At 41.7% G+C, this 20,234-nt stretch overlaps 1 protein-coding gene across 2 annotated transcripts; it reads right to left on the reverse strand.

Moving 5' to 3' along the window:
* Window positions 1-1,771: 1,771 nt before the first annotated feature.
* LOC134322992 (src substrate cortactin-like) lies at window positions 1,772-20,087 on the reverse strand. Of its 2 annotated transcripts, XM_063004396.1 has the most exons (18): window positions 20,006-20,087; window positions 17,975-18,058; window positions 17,245-17,318; window positions 16,699-16,828; window positions 15,016-15,126; window positions 13,248-13,302; window positions 12,402-12,512; window positions 10,481-10,591; window positions 9,778-9,888; window positions 9,116-9,226; window positions 7,817-7,872; window positions 7,657-7,726; window positions 6,778-6,926; window positions 6,609-6,674; window positions 5,481-5,546; window positions 4,904-5,081; window positions 3,305-3,373; window positions 1,772-2,953 (listed from the first exon to the last, which is right to left on the reverse strand). In XM_063004396.1, exons 2-18 carry the CDS (start codon window positions 18,056-18,058, stop codon window positions 2,817-2,819), a joined length of 1,689 nt encoding a protein of 562 aa, XP_062860466.1. In that variant the 5' UTR covers window positions 20,006-20,087; the 3' UTR covers window positions 1,772-2,816. The 2 variants fall into 2 exon arrangements, with proteins under 2 accessions (XP_062860466.1, XP_062860467.1); XM_063004397.1 differs by lacking the exon at window positions 9,116-9,226.
* Window positions 20,088-20,234: the final 147 nt, after the last annotated feature.

Raw genomic sequence — 20,234 nt, forward strand, 5'->3', positions numbered from 1 at the left:
AAAAAAATGTGAATAAACGTTCAGCAACGTAGCGAATCGAAATTTTAGGAATATTTATCATCAGATTTCAGCCTCAAGTTACATCTTTAAAAGCTTCTCAGAGTGTAATTTAACCGTGATGAGCAAAAACGTATAATGATTCATATATACAGTATATATATATTTATATATACAGTGTATCACAAAAGTGAGTACACCCCTCACATTTCTGCAAATATTTCATTATATCTTTTCATGGGACAACACTATAGACATGAAACTTGGATATAACTTAGAGTAGTCAGTGTACAGCTTGTATAGCAGTGTAGATTTACTGTCTTCTGAAAATAACTCAACACACAGCCATTAATGTCTAAATAGCTGGCAACATAAGTGAGTACACCCCACAGTGAACATGTCCAAATTGTGCCCAAATGTGTCGTTGTCCCTCCCTGGTGTCATGTGTCAAGGTCCCAGGTGTAAATGGGGAGCAGGGCTGTTAAATTTGGTGTTTTGGGTACAATTCTCTCATACTGGCCACTGGATATTCAACATGGCACCTCATGGCAAAGAACTCTCTGAGGATGTGAGAAATAGAATTGTTGCTCTCCACAAAGATGGCCTGGGCTATAAGAAGATTGCTAACACCCTGAAACTGAGCTACAGCATGGTGGCCAAGGTCATACAGCGGTTTTCCAGGACAGGTTCCACTCGGAACAGGCTTCGCCAGGGTCGACCAAAGAAGTTGAGTCCACGTGTTCGGCGTCATATCCAGAGGTTGGCTTTAAAAAATAGACACATGAGTGCTGCCAGCATTGCTGCAGAGGTTGAAGACGTGGGAGGTCAGCCTGTCAGTGCTCAGACCATACGCCGCACACTGCATCAACTCGGTCTGCATGGTCGTCATCCCAGAAGGAAGCTGACGCACAAGAAAGCCCGCAAACAGTTTGCTGAAGACAAGCAGTCCAAGAACATGGATTACTGGAATGCCCTGTGGTCTGACGAGACCAAGATAAACTTGTTTGGCTCAGATGGTGTCCAGCATGTGTGGCGGCGCCCTGGTGAGAAGTACCAAGACAACTGTATCTTGCCTACAGTCAAGCATGGTGGTGGTAGCATCATGGTCTTGGGCTGCATGAGTGTTGCTGGCACTGGGGAGCTGCAGTTCATTGAGGGAAACATGAATTCCAACATGTACTGTGACATTCTGAAACAGAGCATGATCCCCTCCCTTCGAAAACTGGGCCTCATGGCAGTTTTCCAACAGGATAACGACCCCAAACACAACCTCCAAGATGACAACTGCCTTGCTGAGGAAGCTGAAGGTAAAGGTGATGGACTAAACCCAATTGAGCACCTGTGGCGCATCCTCAAGTGGAAGGTGGAGGAGTTCAAGGTGTCTAACATCCACCAGCTCCGTGATGTCATCATGGAGGAGTGGAAGAGGATTCCAGTAGCAACCTGTGCAGCTCTGGTGAATTCCATGCCCAGGAGGGTTAAGGCAGTGCTGGATAATAATGGTGCTCACACAAAATATTGACACTTTGGGCACAATTTGGACATGTTCACTGTGGGGTGTACTCACTTATGTTGCCAGCCATTTAGACAATAATGGCTGTGTGTTGAGTTATTTTCAGAAGACAGTAAATCTACACTGCTATACAAGCTGTACACTGACTACTCTAAGTTATATCCAAGTTTCATGTCTATAGTGTTGTCCCATGAAAAGATATAATGAAATATTTGCAGAAATGTGAGGGGTGTACTCACTTTTGTGATACACTGTATATATATATATATATTATACATTTTCTCACATTTTTCTCCCAATTTATTGTAGTCAATTTGTCTTCTGGGGATCCCCGATTTTTTGCAGTTGAGGACAGTATACTGCTGCTCACGCTTCCTCCTACCCACACGTAGCCCTTAATGGAACCCCACCCACATATTCCGGTCATCCTTCCAGTCATCCCAATTATGCGCGCTAGATGGCGCCCAGCCGACTTGTGGCAACGCCGAGTTTCGACCCGAGGAGTTCAGAATCTCAGCGCTGGTGTGCTAGCGGAATATCCCGTCGTGCCACCTGGGCGCCCCAATAATGATTAATTTTATTTGTGAGCGGTTACGTCTTCGTATATCTGAGCTAAAAACAAAACCTGAAGCTTTTTCTTTAACTGATGAATAAATAAAACTGAAATCGAGCATCGCTACGATCAAACCAACAAATACAGTGCAGAAGCGATTAGAAACAGATGAGCGACAGATGCAAACAAAAATAATAATACATTTTATAGATGAATACAAAAACAGGAATTAATGTAAACCCACAAACCCACCGCTGAATATTACACTTACAAATGGAAATAAAAAATAAACATACAAAAACAAGATGAGTGCGAGTGATGATCTAATAATAATTGGTTACTGCCATTTTTAACTTTAACCTTTTACTCCTTTTATATATATTTGATATATTTGTAATCGCAGATCTAAATGATTAAAATCAGATTAATTTTTATAATTTTTCTGTTTCATGCATTTCTTTCTTTCTAATCGTGATTTTAATTTTCTGTCTCCGAATGTACGAAGCCCATCTTCTGTCGTCTCACTAAATCATCCTTTAATTGTCCCTACTGCGCTAACCTAATCTAGGATTTAGCTCTATGCTAAAGCTAATGCTAACACGAAGTAACGCTGAAGAGAGCGATGTAGAGACCTGAGAACGCCGAAAGCACCGCCAAGAGGGAAACAAAAGAACGGACAAGAAAAATGTGCAAAAGAAAACGAAACAGCCTCTCTTCTCCTCCTGGACCGTAGGCATGGCCAGTGGGAGTGGCCTATTGCCGGACTTCGACATAATTGGCGGGGAAAAGTCCGTAAGCGCCCCTGCACACGCCCCTCCACCAGCCCTCATCGATCATCTCGATGTTGGTGATGATGTCATCAGGATCGAAGGAGATCTCGTCGTCACCGGCTGTAAAAGTGATTTATTTATTTATTAGGATTTTAACATCATGTTTTACACTCTGGTTACATTCATGACAGAACAGGTAGTTACTGCTTACACAAGATTCATCAGTTCAAGTTTTATATCAAACACAGTCATGGACAATTTAGTGTCTCCACTTCACCTCACTTGCACGTCTTTGGACTGTGGGAGGAAACCAGAGCTCCCATAAGAAACCCACACAGACACGGGGAGAACATGCAAACTCCACACAGAAAGGACCCGGACCGCCCCACCTGGGGATCGAACCCAGGACCTTCTTGCTGTGAGGCGACAGCTGTGTGAAAAGTTTGTGCACCCCACAACCCTTTTACTTACCGGCCTGGTAATCGTACAGAGCCACCGCGGTCACTCCCAAATCCTCCCCGTAATCATAGGACTGAGTATCTATACACACACACACACACACACACACACAAACACACATGCAGCATTATAAATCAACTACAAACCTCTAAAAAGTGAAAAGTGATGCACAATCTGCAGTTGATGATACAATTAATGTGATTATAGATGCGGATTCTTGTCCTGGTGGCCTACAGAGATTTTAACAGTGCAGGAACCCCGCTCTCCCGCAACGCTGTCCCAATACAGAGCGCCTGCATGAAACCTTGCGTAATCCAAGAACCAATTATCATTAATACATATAACAGTGGTACCTAGTAACCCAACGTCCCCTAAACTCAAAATCTTTGAAACTCAACACCCTCCGTCAAGAAATTTGTACCCCATTTTTTTTTCGTTTTTATTTATTTAATTTCAAATAAACAATGAACAGCCGCTTTGTTCAGCGCTCGGCTTGAGCGGTGCGGTAAAACGTCATCAAAATGTGAATATGAGACGAATCTGCATTTGTGTGGAATAACCATCAGATTCAGTCTGAAAGCTCCACATGTATCTGTGTTTATCTGGATTTTCCTCACTGTTTCACTTTTAAACTTGTTACAGATCGAGGTTCTGAGAAATTGTAAGAATCAGCTGTTTTTTTCATATTATATTTGCGTTTTTTTCAGTGTATAAGTGTCATAAACAACATTATTTTACATCAGCCTAAAATATATGCAGTTCCACAGGACCACGGAACGCATTAACAGGTTTCCCAAACATCCTTAAAACTCAACACCTTTTAAAATTAACGCCACTCCCAGAACCAACTGACGTTGAGTTTCAAGGTACCGCTGTATGAAAAAAATTGGAGCATTTACAGACCCAAAGAGTAAAAAAAAAAAATTTCAGGCAGGTTTACATAGGAACCAGTATTATGTACAGAGTCACACACCGACCTCCATTATTCACCATCTCTGTGTAGAGGCTGCAATTGCAGCAGTAATAAGGAATCCCTTCATCCGGTCCACCCTCAGACACAGCCAATCGTGTCTGTGTAAGCATCTGCCCGGCCAACAGCAGAGCATTGCATACATTTCGCTAATATTTTTTTGTATTTATCTTTTACTGATGGTTTTTTTTTTTTATGTGAAACTGAAATACTGTTTGGGCTTTCAATCAAATGGACGGACGGACAGACGGATACTTTTTTTATCCCGAAGAAAATCATTGAAGGCGGAGGACTTGCACTCTTCATTAACATCAGATGATGCAACCCAGGACATGTAACCAATGTCATAAATCACTTACGACATCCGTACTTTCCCAGACTCCTCCCAAATAAACCCACAAAAAGTCTGGGAATACACCCCAAAAAAGTTCTCAGTTCTCTGGGAAGACGATTCTTGATTGATTGTTGGAATTTGTTCCAGTTTGAGATCAGTATTGTATTTGTAAGAACAGCAATCACAATCAACGTTCCAATTCATCCCAATGTACTGAGTATGACTTTACGGATCTCACACTGAATAAACCACGAGTATTCACTGAAAGTAGAAGAAATCTAATCACTATTGATACGTTTGTGTTTACCTGCAGCCTGGTACTGGTTCTTTGGTTCCTTTTCTTCGCTCTGATAGAGATCCTCCTCCTCCTCCACAGTCGATTCCACCTCGTACACGCTTTCTGCTTTCTTCTCGGCCTTCTCATACACGTTTTTTGCTTTCTCCTCGGCCTTCTCATACACGTTTTTTGCTTTCTCCTCGGCCTTCTGATACACGAACATGATAAAATAGAGCCGTTACACACACAGAACCAATCACAAAGTTCTGTTTACAAATATGTTCCTCAAAATGAGAACATGATGGAGGAGGGGGAAAGATTTCAGACTATGTAAGAACCTATCAGACCATTTAAGAACACATCAGAACATATCAGACTATGTAGGAATCTATCAGAATTTAAGAACACATTAGAAAATATCAGACTGTAAGAATCTATCAGAACATTTCAGAACATATTAAACTATGTAAGAACCTATCAGAACATATCAGACTATGTAAGAATCTATCAGAACACATCAGACTATCTTAGAATCTATCAGAACATTTAAGAACACATCAGAACATATCAGACTACACTGGAATCTATCAGACCATTTCAAAGTTACCTGGTAGCGTGGAGCAGTGGTGGTGGGGCTCGGTTCAGGGGACGGGGCTTGAGCTCTGGTCCTCTCCTAAAAATATATCAGACCATTTAAGAACACATTAGAACATATCTGACTATGAAAGAAATTATCAGACAATTTAAGAACACATCAGAACATATCTGACTATGTAAGAACCTATCAGACCATTTAAGAACACATCAGAACATATCAGACTATGTAAGAACCTATCAGACTATGTAAGAACCTATCAGACTATGTAAGAACACATCAAAACAGATCAGACTTTAAAAGAATCTATCAGATCATTCAAGAACACATCAGAACAGATCAGACTTTGTAAGAATATATCAGACCATTTAAGAACGCATAACATATCAGACTATGTAAGAACACATCAGAATATATCAGACTATGTAAGAACACATCAGAACATATCAGACTATGTAAGAATCTATCAGAACATTTAAGAACACATAAGAACATGTCAGACTACACTAGAATCTATCAGAACACATCAAACATATCAGACTATGTAAGAATCTATCAGAACACATCAGAACGTATCAGACTATGTAAGAATCTATCAGAACATTTAAGAACACATAAGAACATATCAGACTACACTAGAATCGATCAGAACACATCAAACATATCAGACTATGTAAGAATCTATCAGAACACATCAGAACATATTAGACTATGTAAGAACCTATCAGAACACATCAGAACGTATCAGAAAATATCAGACTATGTAAGAATCTATCAGAACATTTAAGAACACATAACACATAAGAACATGTCAGACTACACTAGAATCTATCAGAACACATCAGAACATATCAGACTATGTAAGAACCTATCAGAACACATCAGAACGTATCAGAAAATATCAGAACACATCAGAACATATCAGACTAAGTAAGAATTTATCAGAACATTTAAGAACACATAAGAACATGTCAGACTACACTAGAATCTATCAGAACACATCAAACATATCAGACTATGTAAGAATCTATCAGAACACATCAGAACGTATCAGACTATGTAAGAATCTATCAGAACATTTAAGAACACATCAGAACATATCAGACTACACTGGAATCTATCAGACCATTTCAAAGTTACCTGGTAGCGTGGAGCAGCGGTGGTGCGGCTCGGTTCAGGGGACGGGGCTTGAGCTCTGGTCCTCTCCTAAAACCAATTAAAGACAACATGTTTACATATGCGGCACACACACACGTACACACACACGCACACATATACATATACATATACATATATATATATTACCCACCTCAGCTTTTATACGAGCTTCCTCCTGCTCCTGTTTCTCCTTGGTTTGTCGTCGAGCTCTCTCCTCCTGTGCTCGTTTCTTATCCTCTTCTTCATTCTGCTTCGCCAGGTTCTCAAAGCGAGCTTTAATATTTCCTGTTCCACTTCCAACTAAACACACGGTCAGATCTCAGTCATACAGAACACTTCAGAACACTGCGGCATCTGATCTCAGTCATAAAGAACACTATAGAACACTGGGGCGTCTGATCTCCGTCATAAAGAACACTATAGAACACTGGGGCGTCTGATCTCAGTCATAAAGAACACTACAGAACACTGGGGCGTCTGATCTCAGTCATACAGAACACTATAGAACACTGGGGCGTCTGATCTCAGTCATACCGAACACTACAGAACACTGGGGCGTCTGATCTCAGTCATAAAGAACACTACAGAACACTGGGGCGTCTGATCTCAGTCATACAGAACACTATAGAACACTGGGGCGTCTGATCTCAGTCATAAAGAACACTATAGAACACTGGGGCGTCTGATCTCAGTCATAAAGAACACTATAGAACACTGGGGCGTCTGATCTCAGTCATACAGAACACTATAGAACACTGGGGCGTCTGATCTCAGTCATAAAGAACACTATAGAACACTGGGGCGTCTGATCTCAGTCATAAAGAACACTACAGAACACTGGGGCGTCTGATCTCAGTCATACAGAACACTATAGAACACTGGGGCGTCTGATCTCAGTCATACCGAACACTACAGAACACTGGGGCGTCTGATCTCAGTCATACAGAACACTAGAACACTGGGGCGTCTGATCTCAGTCATACCGAACACTACAGAACACTGGGTTTCATCTGTGTTGAATTGTTCGTACCTGCTTCGACAGGTTTGGTCCTCTGATAAGTAGTGCTGGGCCTCTCCACCTCATCAAACGTTCCAGCGCTCTGAAACACACCGACACCAGTTACTAACACCAACGACAAAACTAATCCAGCACACAAACAAAACACAGAAGGTGTCACAGCAGGACACACCTTGTCCATTCGGTCCTTCTGCACTCCAAACTTTCCTCCAAACCCTTTTGCGTAATCTAGAACATCAGAACAGAGCAAAATATAAAAGATCAGTGAACTGGTCACAGCGTGGCATTTTGGGTAAAATACGCCGGTCAGCAACTCAAAAAAGCAAGCTGAAGCTGAACATGAAGAACATCAGCCATGTTCATCCATCAGAGAGTTTCTACACATCTGCAGCATTCAGACAGGAACAGGTGGAGCTCTGCACTGTGTGTGTGTGTGAGTGGAGTGTGTAAGTATTGTGTGTAGTTTCTGCACTGTGTGTATATTGTGGGTGAAGTGTGTATATTGTGTATGTTGTGTTTTATATTGTGTGTGTAGTGTCTTTATTATGTGTGTGGTGTGTGTATATTGTGTGTTTTATATTGGATGTGTGTAGTGTGTGTATATTGTGTGTTTTATATTGTATGTGTAGTGTGTGTATATTATGTTTTATATTGTGTCTGTGTGTATATTGTGTATGTTTGTGTGTACTGTGTGTTTTATATTGTCTGTGTGTATATTGTGTGTGCATATTGTGTATTTTACATTGTATGTGTGTACTGTGTGTATATTGTGTGTGTATGAGTGAAGTGTGAAGGTATTTCAGTGTTTCTGCACTGAGTGTATATTGTGTGTGAAGTGTGTATGTTGTGTGTTTTATATTGTGTGTGTAGTGTCTTTATTATGTGTGTGGTGTGTGTATATTGTGTGTTTTATATTGTATGTGTAGTGTGTGTACATTATGTTTTATATTGTGTCTGTGTGTATATTGTGTGTGTATATTGTGTATGTTTGTGTGTGTACTGTGTGTTTTATATTGTGTCTGTGTGTATATTGTGTGTGCATATTGTGTATTTTACATTGTATGTGTGTACTGTGTGTATATTGTGTTTTATATTGTGTCTGTGTGTAAAATCTGTGTGTTTGTGTGTATATTGTGTTTGTGTCTGTGTGTATATTAAGTATGTTTGTGTGTGTATTGTGTGTTTTATATTGTGTGTGTGTGTTTATTGTGTATGTGTATATTGTGTGTGTGTGTGTGTGTGTGTTTGAAGGTTTGAAGCGGAACATGCAGACTGAAGCATCAGTTGTGTGTAAAAAGGCTGCATGGTGATGCAGACGCTCAGCTTGTTTGGGTTGGGGGGGTCGGTGTGGGGTTGGGGTTTCGAGGGAGTTGAGCAGAACAGCAGGAGAAACACTGAAAATTAAATCAACATAAAAGAGCAAAGAGCAAAAATAAAAGCTGAGGAGGGAGAAGATGGTGGAGACGTTTGCCTTGTTGAGACTCGTGCTTAGCCAGACTCTCTTTGTGGTCAAAGCCAAGTGCGGATTTATCCTGCTTCTCAGCCTCCACCCCGTATTTCCCTCCAAACCCACGCTTATAATCTGTAACAAACATACACACAACATGACAGAACAGATGACACACGACACGGTTCACAGCGTTCAGAAAAAGCCCTCTCACCCAGCAGGAAACACCGGGAAGCTGCAGATACACCAACATTAAAGCTACAGTGCTTAACCCATCGCCTCCGCCCCTAAACGTTACCGTTTTCACAACGGTCAGACAAAATCTTACAGAGGAATCATCAACAGGTCATGTGACTGCAACCATTACAGGTGGTGGGTTTGCAGGTTCATTAGAAACATGGTTTAACTGGTTTGCTGTGAAGAATTTTAATTATTTCAGAGTAGTTAAAAGTTCAGAAAAATAATTTCTCACACACACACTCACACACATTCACACACACAAGCATGTGGTTCTGCTGTTAGAAACTATGATCATGTTTCAAATCCTCACATTGACTTCAACTTCCACCTTTAATCCAGAGGAACTGTATAAAAGGAAAAGGTGTGTGAGTGTGTGTGTGTGTGTGTGAGTGTGTGTGTGTGTGTGTGTGAGTGTGTAGGTGTGTGAGTGTGTGATTGTGCGTTACCCTTCTGAGATTCATGAAGCTGCAGTTTCTCCTGATGGTCCCAACCCATAGCAGATTTATCCTGACGATCCGCCTGCACCCCGAACTTCCCTCCGAATCCCTTGACATAGTCTACAACACACACACGCACACGCGCGCGCACGCACGCACGCACGCACACACACTTTTAAACTCTCTGTTTTCACTTCAGGACAGTCTAATGAATCCTGATGCAGCGTCTTCAAAAACCTGCTGAAACACAACAGAGCCTGCATCTCCACCACAGCTCACAGTTAAGCGGACGGACATCATGGTGTGGGAACTGGTGAGCTGCTTCATGGTAAAAAGTTCATGTCATTAAATGATGGAAGCGATACCGTAATTAGAAGATACTAAGGTTATTTTTTAAATATATTTTATGCTGTTTTTTTCCCATTTTAGTGTAGTAAATTTGTCTTCCGCTGCTGTCTTTGTCTGCAAAAGAGACAGGATGCTTGTTGTCATGGTAACATGTACACTAAAAGCAGTACTCTACACATGTGCATCATTTTGGATGGGATTACATGTAGCGTGCAACTAAACTGAGATTCTGATCAGACTGGATAAAATATTTGGATATAAACTGAGCCAGTGAAAATTTAACACCAAACACGAATGACGTGGGCATGCACCGCCCCCCAAAATACTTTCTATATACTGGTATGGAAAGATGAAGCGAACAAACCTTTCTGTGACTCGTGTTTCTCGGTTTTGCCCTGATACTCAAATCCCACCGCACTTTTATCCACTTTATCAGTTTCAACTCCGAACTTTCCACCGAATCCTTTGGTGTAATCTGGAAATAAACACGTAGAGAAACACAGATGAATAGTTCTGCTAAAATAAAAGCTGTTTAGGGCTCACACACCCACATCCTAAAAGCACACAGGTACAGTAAAGCTCCCTGAACAATAAACAACCCAGTAATTACTCATATAGAAGAACGACTTTATCTGTCATCTATACATATACAGGTGTATAGTTCAACAGATTTTTTTCCCACAGGTCAGAGCGCAGGGTCAGCTATCGTACGGCACCCCTGGAGTGGACAGGGTAAAGGGCCTTGCTCAAGAGTCCAACAGTGGATACATAACAGAGATGGGATTTAAACTCTCAATTGATGGCCCAAAGCTCTACCCACTAGGCTACAACTGGCCCTAATATGTGGGCGTATCAGGAACGTACCGATACCACTTCCTCTTCCCCCAGTATTGATAACGATACCAGATTCTCAAGCATCATCCCACACTGGGGAACGCAGTTCTCGCTCAGCTGGTGTAATCCAACCCCCAAATAGTCACTCATTACATTTTAACCTGGTCAGGTTCATAATAAGTCCAGTATTATAATACAGGGTAATTTACAGCATGCCTTTAAAAGAATAACCATGCAGATATAACAAGACAGGAGGTGACCGACTGGACCCAGGTCTCTGGGACCTGCTGCTGCACCCTCTCCAGATCATCTAATGTAATACATGCATAGAGAAATTATGACTATCAGACAATATGTCAGAATTGGCATCAGATGCCAGTATTAACAGAGTGTTAATGCAAATTTGTATTTGTTTTATTTGTTGTTTAACGCCATGTTTACACATTGGTCATTCTCATGGCAAGATAGGTGTCTAGATTATGTACAGGTTATTAATTCATGTTCTTTGTCTAGTGTCCTTTCTGTGTTTAGTTCTAGATGTGTATCATCAGTCTTGTATTTTTCAAAAAATTTATCAGTCTCTGTTTTGGTTTTGTTAAAAATGTTAACCGTTGTATTTGGTATTGCAAGTTTTTGACTTTCTATGTTTTATTTTGTGCACTTTGTTAATAAATGTTCAATGGTCATTTGTGTATTACAGTGGTCACGTATCGGTGGGCACTCTCCCTTCACCAGGTGTGTATGCGTTAGGCGAGAGTGCCCAATACGACATCTTGTATATGTCGTCCGTTCCAATCGCTTTCCAGTCAGGAGTTTTGGTCGTGCTTGGATGTTGGGATGGATGTTGGGGTGGATGTTGTAGAGTTTGTTCTGTGTTTGCTTTTTCCATTCTTTCTTGTTAATGCAAATAGTCCAATTATTTTTGGAATGCAGGTCACTCTGCAAATTAATTCTGAAATGTGATGGTGGTTTTTCTTTTGTCAGTTCAAAGCCATCAGAAGGACATGGATGTGTCACTAAGCAATGGCTTTTAGTCAGAAGTCCTTGTCTATCTGGAGCTGGACACAAATTATGGACCTGTTGTCAAATTTGGCAATTTCGTTACATTACTTTCGAGCGGTGCAGGCGCCTCTACTTGCCAGCAGAGGTCGTAATTGCAGCTGCAATGAGAAACCCTGCTTTGACCACTGTCCCCCACCCTCACAGACACACATCATGGTGCCCGGCCGGTTGACAGCACCTCTAGAATTCAAGCAAGGTAACTGCTGTGCCACCCCGAACGCCGTAAGACGCTGATCTTTGTGCAGGGAGCTTAAATTAAATTGCTTATCAACATGATTAACACAAGCATGCAGTTTAAACACAAACCTGAGCAGCTAAAAAAAAAAAGAAAAAACAATACAATACAATCACCAGTGGAAGCAGGGCATCATGGGAAATGGGGAACAAACCTTTTTGGGATTCGTGTTTCTCAGTTTTGCCCTGATAATCAAAGCCTACAGCGCTCTCGTCCACGCGGTCAGTCTGTACACCGTAACGACCCCCAAACCCGGTGGTGTAATCTACACACACACACACACACACACCCGTAGCCAAACACGTGGACCATGGGGGTTGTGTGCAGGGGGGAAAAACAAACAGAAATGACACAGAGCAGAAAACAGCTGGAAGAAGAAGGTGGTTTCCATCCAGACACTGATACTGATTCTCCTCATCATCAGAACAGCAGCAGTAATGAGATGATGAGTAATGAGAAGTCTGGATGGAAACAATCAAACAAGAGAAAGAGCAGTGCAACACCCACACAGCTCCAGCTCAGAGCCATTAATACAGGCTTAAGTTTGAAAAAGCTGTTGAAATGACAGGTTTTGTTAATAATCAGTAAAAATGTACAGCCATGGAGTCTTTCAGAGAGCTTTAACACATTCGGAGGAGCACACTACACTCTGTATTCCTCCATCATTCATAATAATACATCAGTCAGTCAGCAGGAGGCACTGTTGCAGCAGCAAGGAGGAGATTCGATTTAGGGCAGCCAATCCATAATATGCAACCGCTCTGACATGCTAGCCCTCCACCGCTGAGATCTGAAGCTCTCGGGTTTAAATCCCAGGCGGTCCGGTCAGGGCGACTCTCTTCGTGACCGCATGCACATCGGAGGATTGATAGCCTCAGCTCTCCTCAGCCAGTGTGGGTGGTGAAAGCGGCAACAGAAATTACCAGTAACACCACAGTGGCATCCTCTCCAGACAATGTATAATAAAAGGAAGAGTGAAGATGAATGAGAGGTACCGTACCCTTCTGGGAGGCGTGTTTCTCCGTCCGCCCTGCATACTCGAACCCTACAGCCGACTGAAAACAACAACAAAATCAAGAAAAAACGTCAATCAGAACACAAACGTTCATCATCGTATGTTATATATGATATAAAATTGGGTAGGACTGTTGGAACACATTTCAGTACAAATCTTCACTTAACATTTACACACACAATGCAATTTAATTTTTCTTCAACAGATCAGGGTCACTGTGTATCAGGTTCCACCAGGAAACACTGGGCGCAAAGCAAGAATACCTTAGGGCTTACAGGGCTTTTGCCACCACCCCCAGACATTTTTTTTAAGGCAAACTGTCTTCCATAATCTTCCATAAATTTAACAGTAATGAAGTCAGAAAGCAGTTCTAGGTTATAGTGGGTTGTTGTCTTGCTGAAACGTCCAGAATTCATTTTTTTCCTTTAATATGTCCCAATACTGTCGCTCCATTAACGGTTCTGACCATAACGTAAAACTCTCCAGTAGCATTTACAAAGGAGCAGATCCATATTATAATTCTCCCACCATCATACTTCACTGTGGGTTTGGTGTTCCTGGGATCACATTCCTCCAAACAAGCAGTAGGTCTGAAATCCTAGTGAGCTGCCTTGCTGCCTACCTGGGAAGCTGCCTCAGTACAGAGGATTCTAATAAGACATCGAACTCATAACTCAGATTATTTAGACGCACTACTTAGACAGAGATTACGGCGATTACGTCACTGCAGGTTTTGCTTATCAAGTTAACACGTCTAGCCTCAGGCCATTCAAACCAATAGGCTGAGGCGGCACAACCCTCTAGCATGCCGGCTAACATCTCCCTCCGTGTACCGACAACGGTTAAATTGTCACTGGGGAGCGTGAATTTGCAAATAAACGACACTAAAAATCTATCAGAATTTATTCACATTTAAAAATAAATCGTTCGTTTCTCCACATTCGTCCATCATATTTGTAATTTTTTGTGAGAAAAGGTGTGCTGCACTGAATGCTGGGATTGCCTTCACCGCTAAAAAAGCATTGGATGCTCCCTCGCTATTCAGTCAGAATATCGCTTAGAATTAAGGCACCTCAGTAGGAGCATTTTAAGGTATCTAAGAATTTAGACATGCCTTCTTCTCAGGAGTGTAGGATGATGTAAATAATGCATCTATATAGAGAGATCAGTAGGTTTTCAGACAGACCCCTCTTATTGTATTTTGGTTTCATCTGGACGTTGTTCTGATTGGTCTAAATGCTGACATGGTAATTTTAGCTGTGTTAGCATAGCTTAGCATGGGCTGTAGAAACAGAGGCGATTGTAGATGGTTCAGTTCATTGCTTAGGGATCTCTGTGTAACTGTTGTTCCTGCTGCTTTCAGCTCATCCTATCGGACTTTCCTCACGAGTCTGAGGAGCACGGTGTGGAATCTCGTGTGGTGCTCCTGTCCGGGGACGACTTGTGGTTCTATGAACTTTCTATTTGTGGATGATGGGACCGGTTGTACTGACAGAGATGTTGAAGGTGTTTGGTTGGGAAGATTCCACACAGCGAGAATCCATCATACTGAAGGTGAAGGAGCTTCCTAATGAAAAAAGTTACAGAGCCGCAGCAATCACAGAGCACCGATCCCTTTTCCTCCGGTCACTTTGGTCTTAAGGTCATATAAGCTTATAAAGACAAGCGTATCAGCACAGAGATGAAAGTCGTGTGTGGAAATGTGGAGTGGAGATTATCTGTACAGATGATTAATGAGGTTTGGAAGATGTACCTCGTCGACACGGTCAGTCTGAACTCCAAATTTCCCTCCGAATCCCTTGGACGTGTCGGTCTGGGAGCAGTGCTTCGATAGTTTACTCTGATACTCGTGACCCACAGCAGACTGAAACACAACAAAAATAATACATGAAAACATTCAACATCTGGCCACAAACAACCAAACAAAACACACACACACATCGATCAGTCATAACATTAAAACCACCTCCTTGTTTCTACACTCACTGTCCATTTTATCAGCTCCACTTATCATATAGAAGCACTTTGTAGTTCTACAATTACTGACTGTAGTCTATCTGTTTCTCTGCATACTTTTTTAGCCCCCTTTCACCCTGTTCTTCAATAGTCAGGACCCCCACAGAGCAGGTATTATTTAGGTGGTGGATCATTCTCAGCACTGCAGTGACACTGACATGGTGGTGGTGTGTTAGTGTGTGTTGTGCTGGTATGAGTGGATCAGACACAGCAGCGCTGCTGGAGTTTTTAAACACTGTGTCCACTCACTGTCCACTCTATTAGACACTCCTACCTAGTTGGTCCACCTTGTAGATGTAAAGTCAGAGACGATCGCTCATCTATTGCTGCTGTTTGAGTCGGTCATCTTCTAGACCTTCATCAGTGGTCACAGGACACTGCCCACATGGTGTTGTTAGCTGGATATTTTTGGTTGGTGGACTATTCGCAGTCCACCAGTGACAGTGAGGTGTTTAAAAACTCCAGCAGCGCTGCTGTGTCTGATCCACTCATACGAGCACAACACACACTAACACACCACCACCATATCAGTGTCACTGCAGTGCTGAGAATGGTCCACCACCTAAATAATACCTGCTCTGTGGTGGTCCTGACCATTGAAGAACAGGGTGAATGCAGGCTAAAAAAGTATGTAGAGAAACAGATGGAATACAGTCAGTAATTGTAGAACTACAAAGTGCTTCTATATGGTAAGTGGAGCTGATAAAATGGACAGTGAGTGCAGAAACAAGGAGGTGGTTTTAATGTTATGCCTGATCTGTGTATATATGTGTCTCTGTTGCTCTGATGTCCAGTTCTTACGCCTGCGTCTCCATTGTAGGAGCTTTGGGACGGTGGACATGAGTTAGCATGGGCACTTTGACTGGCACAGACGGGTTCGATGCCCTGCGTGTTGTGACACAATCACATCATCACCAGGATTAAAACCATCTACAGTTTGGTCCACAGTAGATCTTCTGTTAGTCAGTACTAGACACCACAGCCTTCATGTCCTCAGCCATCAGTGAGACTCGGACGCCCAACAACCTGTCGGCGGATTGTACTCACCACGGCTGGCTGTGACACCCCTTGCTTTCCGGGAGACACTTCAACCCAGTCGTCTGATCATAACAATCTGGTCCTTAACAAAGTCCCTCAGGTCTTTATGCTGATCAGATCTGCTGAGGACCCACCATCAGCCTGAGATCTAATATTTTTGGGTCATGGTTCTTCTGTTTTGGCTCATTAGTGTATATAATCCATATCAAAAACTAACAACAATTTGGATACATATTTTCTCTAGTCAGACTTTGCATAATTGTGTACATTTTTATCATCACCAGTATAAATAATCCACATCCCCTCCCACTGTGTGAGAAATGAGGAACCGGAGAAGAGGAAGTGGATCAGAGAGAGCCGAAAAGGATGCGAGCATTCTCACCTTGTCCATTCTGTCCTGCTGAACTCCAAATTTGCCCCCGTAGCCATGTGAAGCCTTGGGCATGTCATCCAGCTCCTTCTGCTTCAGATCACTGTGCTCAGTCGACACCGTCTCTCTCAGCTTGTGGATACTGATGATACAAAAAACACCCCACACTCTTCACTTCATCAATATTAATGCTTTCATTCCAAAAATATGTGGACACCGCTCCAATGTTCAAGTGTTTTAGCCACACTCATTTAACAGGTGAATAAAGTTTGAATTATATAGATATCAAATAGATGATATGCTTCTAACTTTCTGACCATAGTTAAGGGAAGGACCGTTCCTGTTTCAGCCTGACATGCTTTGGTTTGAAACTCCAGAGCCCTCCACTGAACCGTTTTGGGATGAACTGGAATGCAGCTTGTGAGCCAAACCTTCTCATTCAACAAAAGACACTCCAAATTCTTGTGGAAAGCCTTACAATAGGACTGTGTGACCAACAAGCTAATGGTCATGTGTCCACATAATTTTGGCCATTTAAAAAAAAGGTGTCGGACTTACTTGATGTGCTCCTGATGTCCTGAACCTTGCACTGTTTTGGCACCCCAGCGCTGCTCCTTCTCTGTCACATCATTCTGCACAAAATAGGAGAAGGAAGCCGGTCAGTGTGAGTATGAGGCCGGTCAGTGTGAGTATGAAGCCGGCCGGTCGGTGTGAGTATGAAGCTGATCGGTCAGTGTGAGTATAAAGCTGGTCAGTGTGAGTATGAAGCCGGTCGGTCAGTGTGACTGTGAAGCCGGTCAGTGTGAGTATGAAGCTGGTCGGTCAGTGTATGAAGCCGGTTGGTCAGTATGAGTATGAAGCTGGTCAGTCAGTGTGAGTATGAAGCCGGTTGGTCAGTGTGAGTATGAAGCCAGTTGGTCAGTGTGAGTATGAAGCCGGTTGGTGTGAGTATGAAACCGGTCAGTTAGTGTGAGTATGAAGCTGGTCGGTCAGCGTGAGTATGAAGCTGGTCGGTCATTGTGAGTATGAAGCCAGTTGGTCAGTGTGAGTATGAAGCTGGTCAGTCAGTGTGAGTATGAAGTTGGTCAGTGTGAGTATAAAGCCGGTCAGTGTGAGTATGAAGCTGGTCAGTCAGTGTGAGTATGATCTGGTCAGTCAGTGTGAGTATGATCTGGTCAGTCAGTGTGAGTATGATCTGGTCAGTGTGAGTATGAAGCCGGTCAGTGTGAGTATAAGCCGGTCAGTGTGAGTATGAGTTTATATTCTAATGAAGAAGGTTTTTTTTTACCTCGAAGTCGGGATCAGTTTCCCAGTCATCAGTGTTCTCATCCACAGTGACGGAGACAGAACGACCTGCTGCTGCTTTCCACATCTGACAAACACACCAAAACCATCAGGACACGAATATTTCAGGCAGTTCTGATACAAAACACTCATGTAATGATGCACTGGGGATGATAAATGTGCATCAAGTCTTTTTAATTCCACTGTTCAAACACTAGGTCACAATCATTGTAATTGGCCTAATTGAAAAATAAATTCCTACTTCCTACAGACAACCAAGGTCAGATGTTTACACACATCTGGAATTGTGAGGTTTTAACACGTACTCATAAGTAAACACAGAGCTCCATCTGACACGTCTGATAACCATCAACAAGCTTTTAATACAATTCTGGTTAAATTCTGACCCACTTGGTACATTTCAACCAAATTTGTTGGCTTTTTGGAACAGGTCATGCCCAAACTTGAGGTAATTTAAAAACACCTGATCCACTTTTTCACAAGTTTTTTTTTTACTCTTCAACCTTAGTCATAATGTAAAAACATGTTTTCACTATTAGACAGAAGTCTGCACTGCAGGCAGGTCAGTCTAGCACATGATCAACATGCTGTTGGAACACGAGCGGCGAGTGGCCTGGCAATATCATGCTGAAATCAGCAAGCCTCTGAAAAGGTATGCATGTTTCAGAGTTAATGATGCCCTTACAAACATCCATGAGCACTATCACACACCCATTCCATGACAGGCTTTCCTCTCCACCAATGCCGATCCCTGCTCTGACTGAGGAGAACGAAGCTGACCCACGCCCCCTCCGACACGTGGGCAGCATGCCGTATGCATCTTATCACCTACACTTTGATGAGTGCAGTGCAGCTCAGCGTTGTGTACAGAGAGACACACCCTGAGAGCACTCTTGTCTCCTTATATTAAAAAATTTATGTTCTTCTATTTCTATGTGTGTGTATTTGTACTGGAGTAAGGAAATGTTTATTGAAGAAGCTCTTCTGGATAAGAGCGTCTGCTAAATGCTAGAAACCTAAAAAAAAAAAAAAGTTATATTAAAATGAGACCTGTTCTGACCTCTAGAAGCCATGTTGTACACATCAACTACAGATTAAACATAAATACAACACATACAAGAAAAGATTAGTACAAATTAGTAAGATCCATTACATTTATATACTTAATCTTGTTACTCATTGTGGATTTACAAATTACTGCTTCCTGTTTAAAATGCATTTCACATCATGTTCCAACATTTTCTGGGATTGATGTTTAGACTTCAGTTGTATGTCCAGAAACTTTATTCATCAAATGGAGAATCAACAAAACACTTCCAAATTAATTTTGTAAAATGCTTTTTGTTTTGTTTTTCTGCTCTGTATTCCAATCTCTTAATCCTGAACCACACCCAGTCTATTGCAAACTGCTTTATCCAGTAATCACCTAGTATTTCTAACACCTAGCAAACAAATCACACATTCATTTTTCTGTTCATGCATTCACACCTCACAGGATCCTTCATTCATTCATTCATTCATCCATTCATTACATCAGGACAATACTATTACAACAGGCCAGCTGAGTTCTGATATGATTTAAAGCTTTATTAAAGCTGATAAAACACGTTTATGCAATGATAATTTTATTTATTGATTGGAAATATTAATAAAATGTAAGAATGATGAAAATATATGAATATTATTATGATTAATGTTATTTCTAATACTAATACATTCAAGTCTACATGAGTCTTAAAGCTAAATCCTGCATTACAGATGAAAAAACACTTATATTACATTATAAAGAACAAAACCTTTAAACTGAGGCTTTATTTATAACCCAGCTGCTCTTATTTAATAAATGCAAATATTAAATCAGGTGAAAAGACACATTTTGAGACCCTGTGCGTGTAAATACTGACATTATTTCCTGCTCTGCTTTACTGACTCGTTTTATTTCCATCTTTTCCCCAAATTCCACCCAGTGCATCACAAAAACCCCCCGTTTACATCCAGCTCGTCTTTAACTCACCGTTACGCTTCACTTCCCTGCAGATCTGAGCGAAGACGAAATAAAAACAAATCTGATAAAACCCTGAAAATGGTCGAAGCCTCAGTCTAGTAGACCTGATAATTTTCCCTACCTGTATTCAGTACAAGTCCCGCCTTACTGACATACGATTGGTGAAAGTGTCTGACTTTCAGAGCTACTATTGGTTAATAACTATAACACACCAACATTTGTCTAATTAGACAGCTGA

Source organism: Trichomycterus rosablanca, chromosome 11 (genome assembly GCF_030014385.1).
Source record: "Trichomycterus rosablanca isolate fTriRos1 chromosome 11, fTriRos1.hap1, whole genome shotgun sequence".
In the NCBI taxonomy this organism is placed as follows: Eukaryota; Metazoa; Chordata; class Actinopteri; order Siluriformes; family Trichomycteridae; genus Trichomycterus; species Trichomycterus rosablanca.

Excerpts from the sequence above, each read along its gene's own strand:
- LOC134322992 (XM_063004396.1), bottom strand. The coding sequence starts at position 18,058 with ATGTGGAAAGCAGCAGCAGGTCGTTCTGTCTCCGTCACTGTGGATGAG. Across the intron at positions 12,513-13,247 it reads GAAACACGCCTCCCAGAAGG|ATTACACCACCGGGTTTGGG; the intron begins GTACGGTACCTC and ends GTGTGTGTGTAG. Across the intron at positions 5,547-6,608 it reads CCGCTGCTCCACGCTACCAG|GAGAGGACCAGAGCTCAAGC; the intron begins GTAACTTTGAAA and ends ATATATTTTTAG.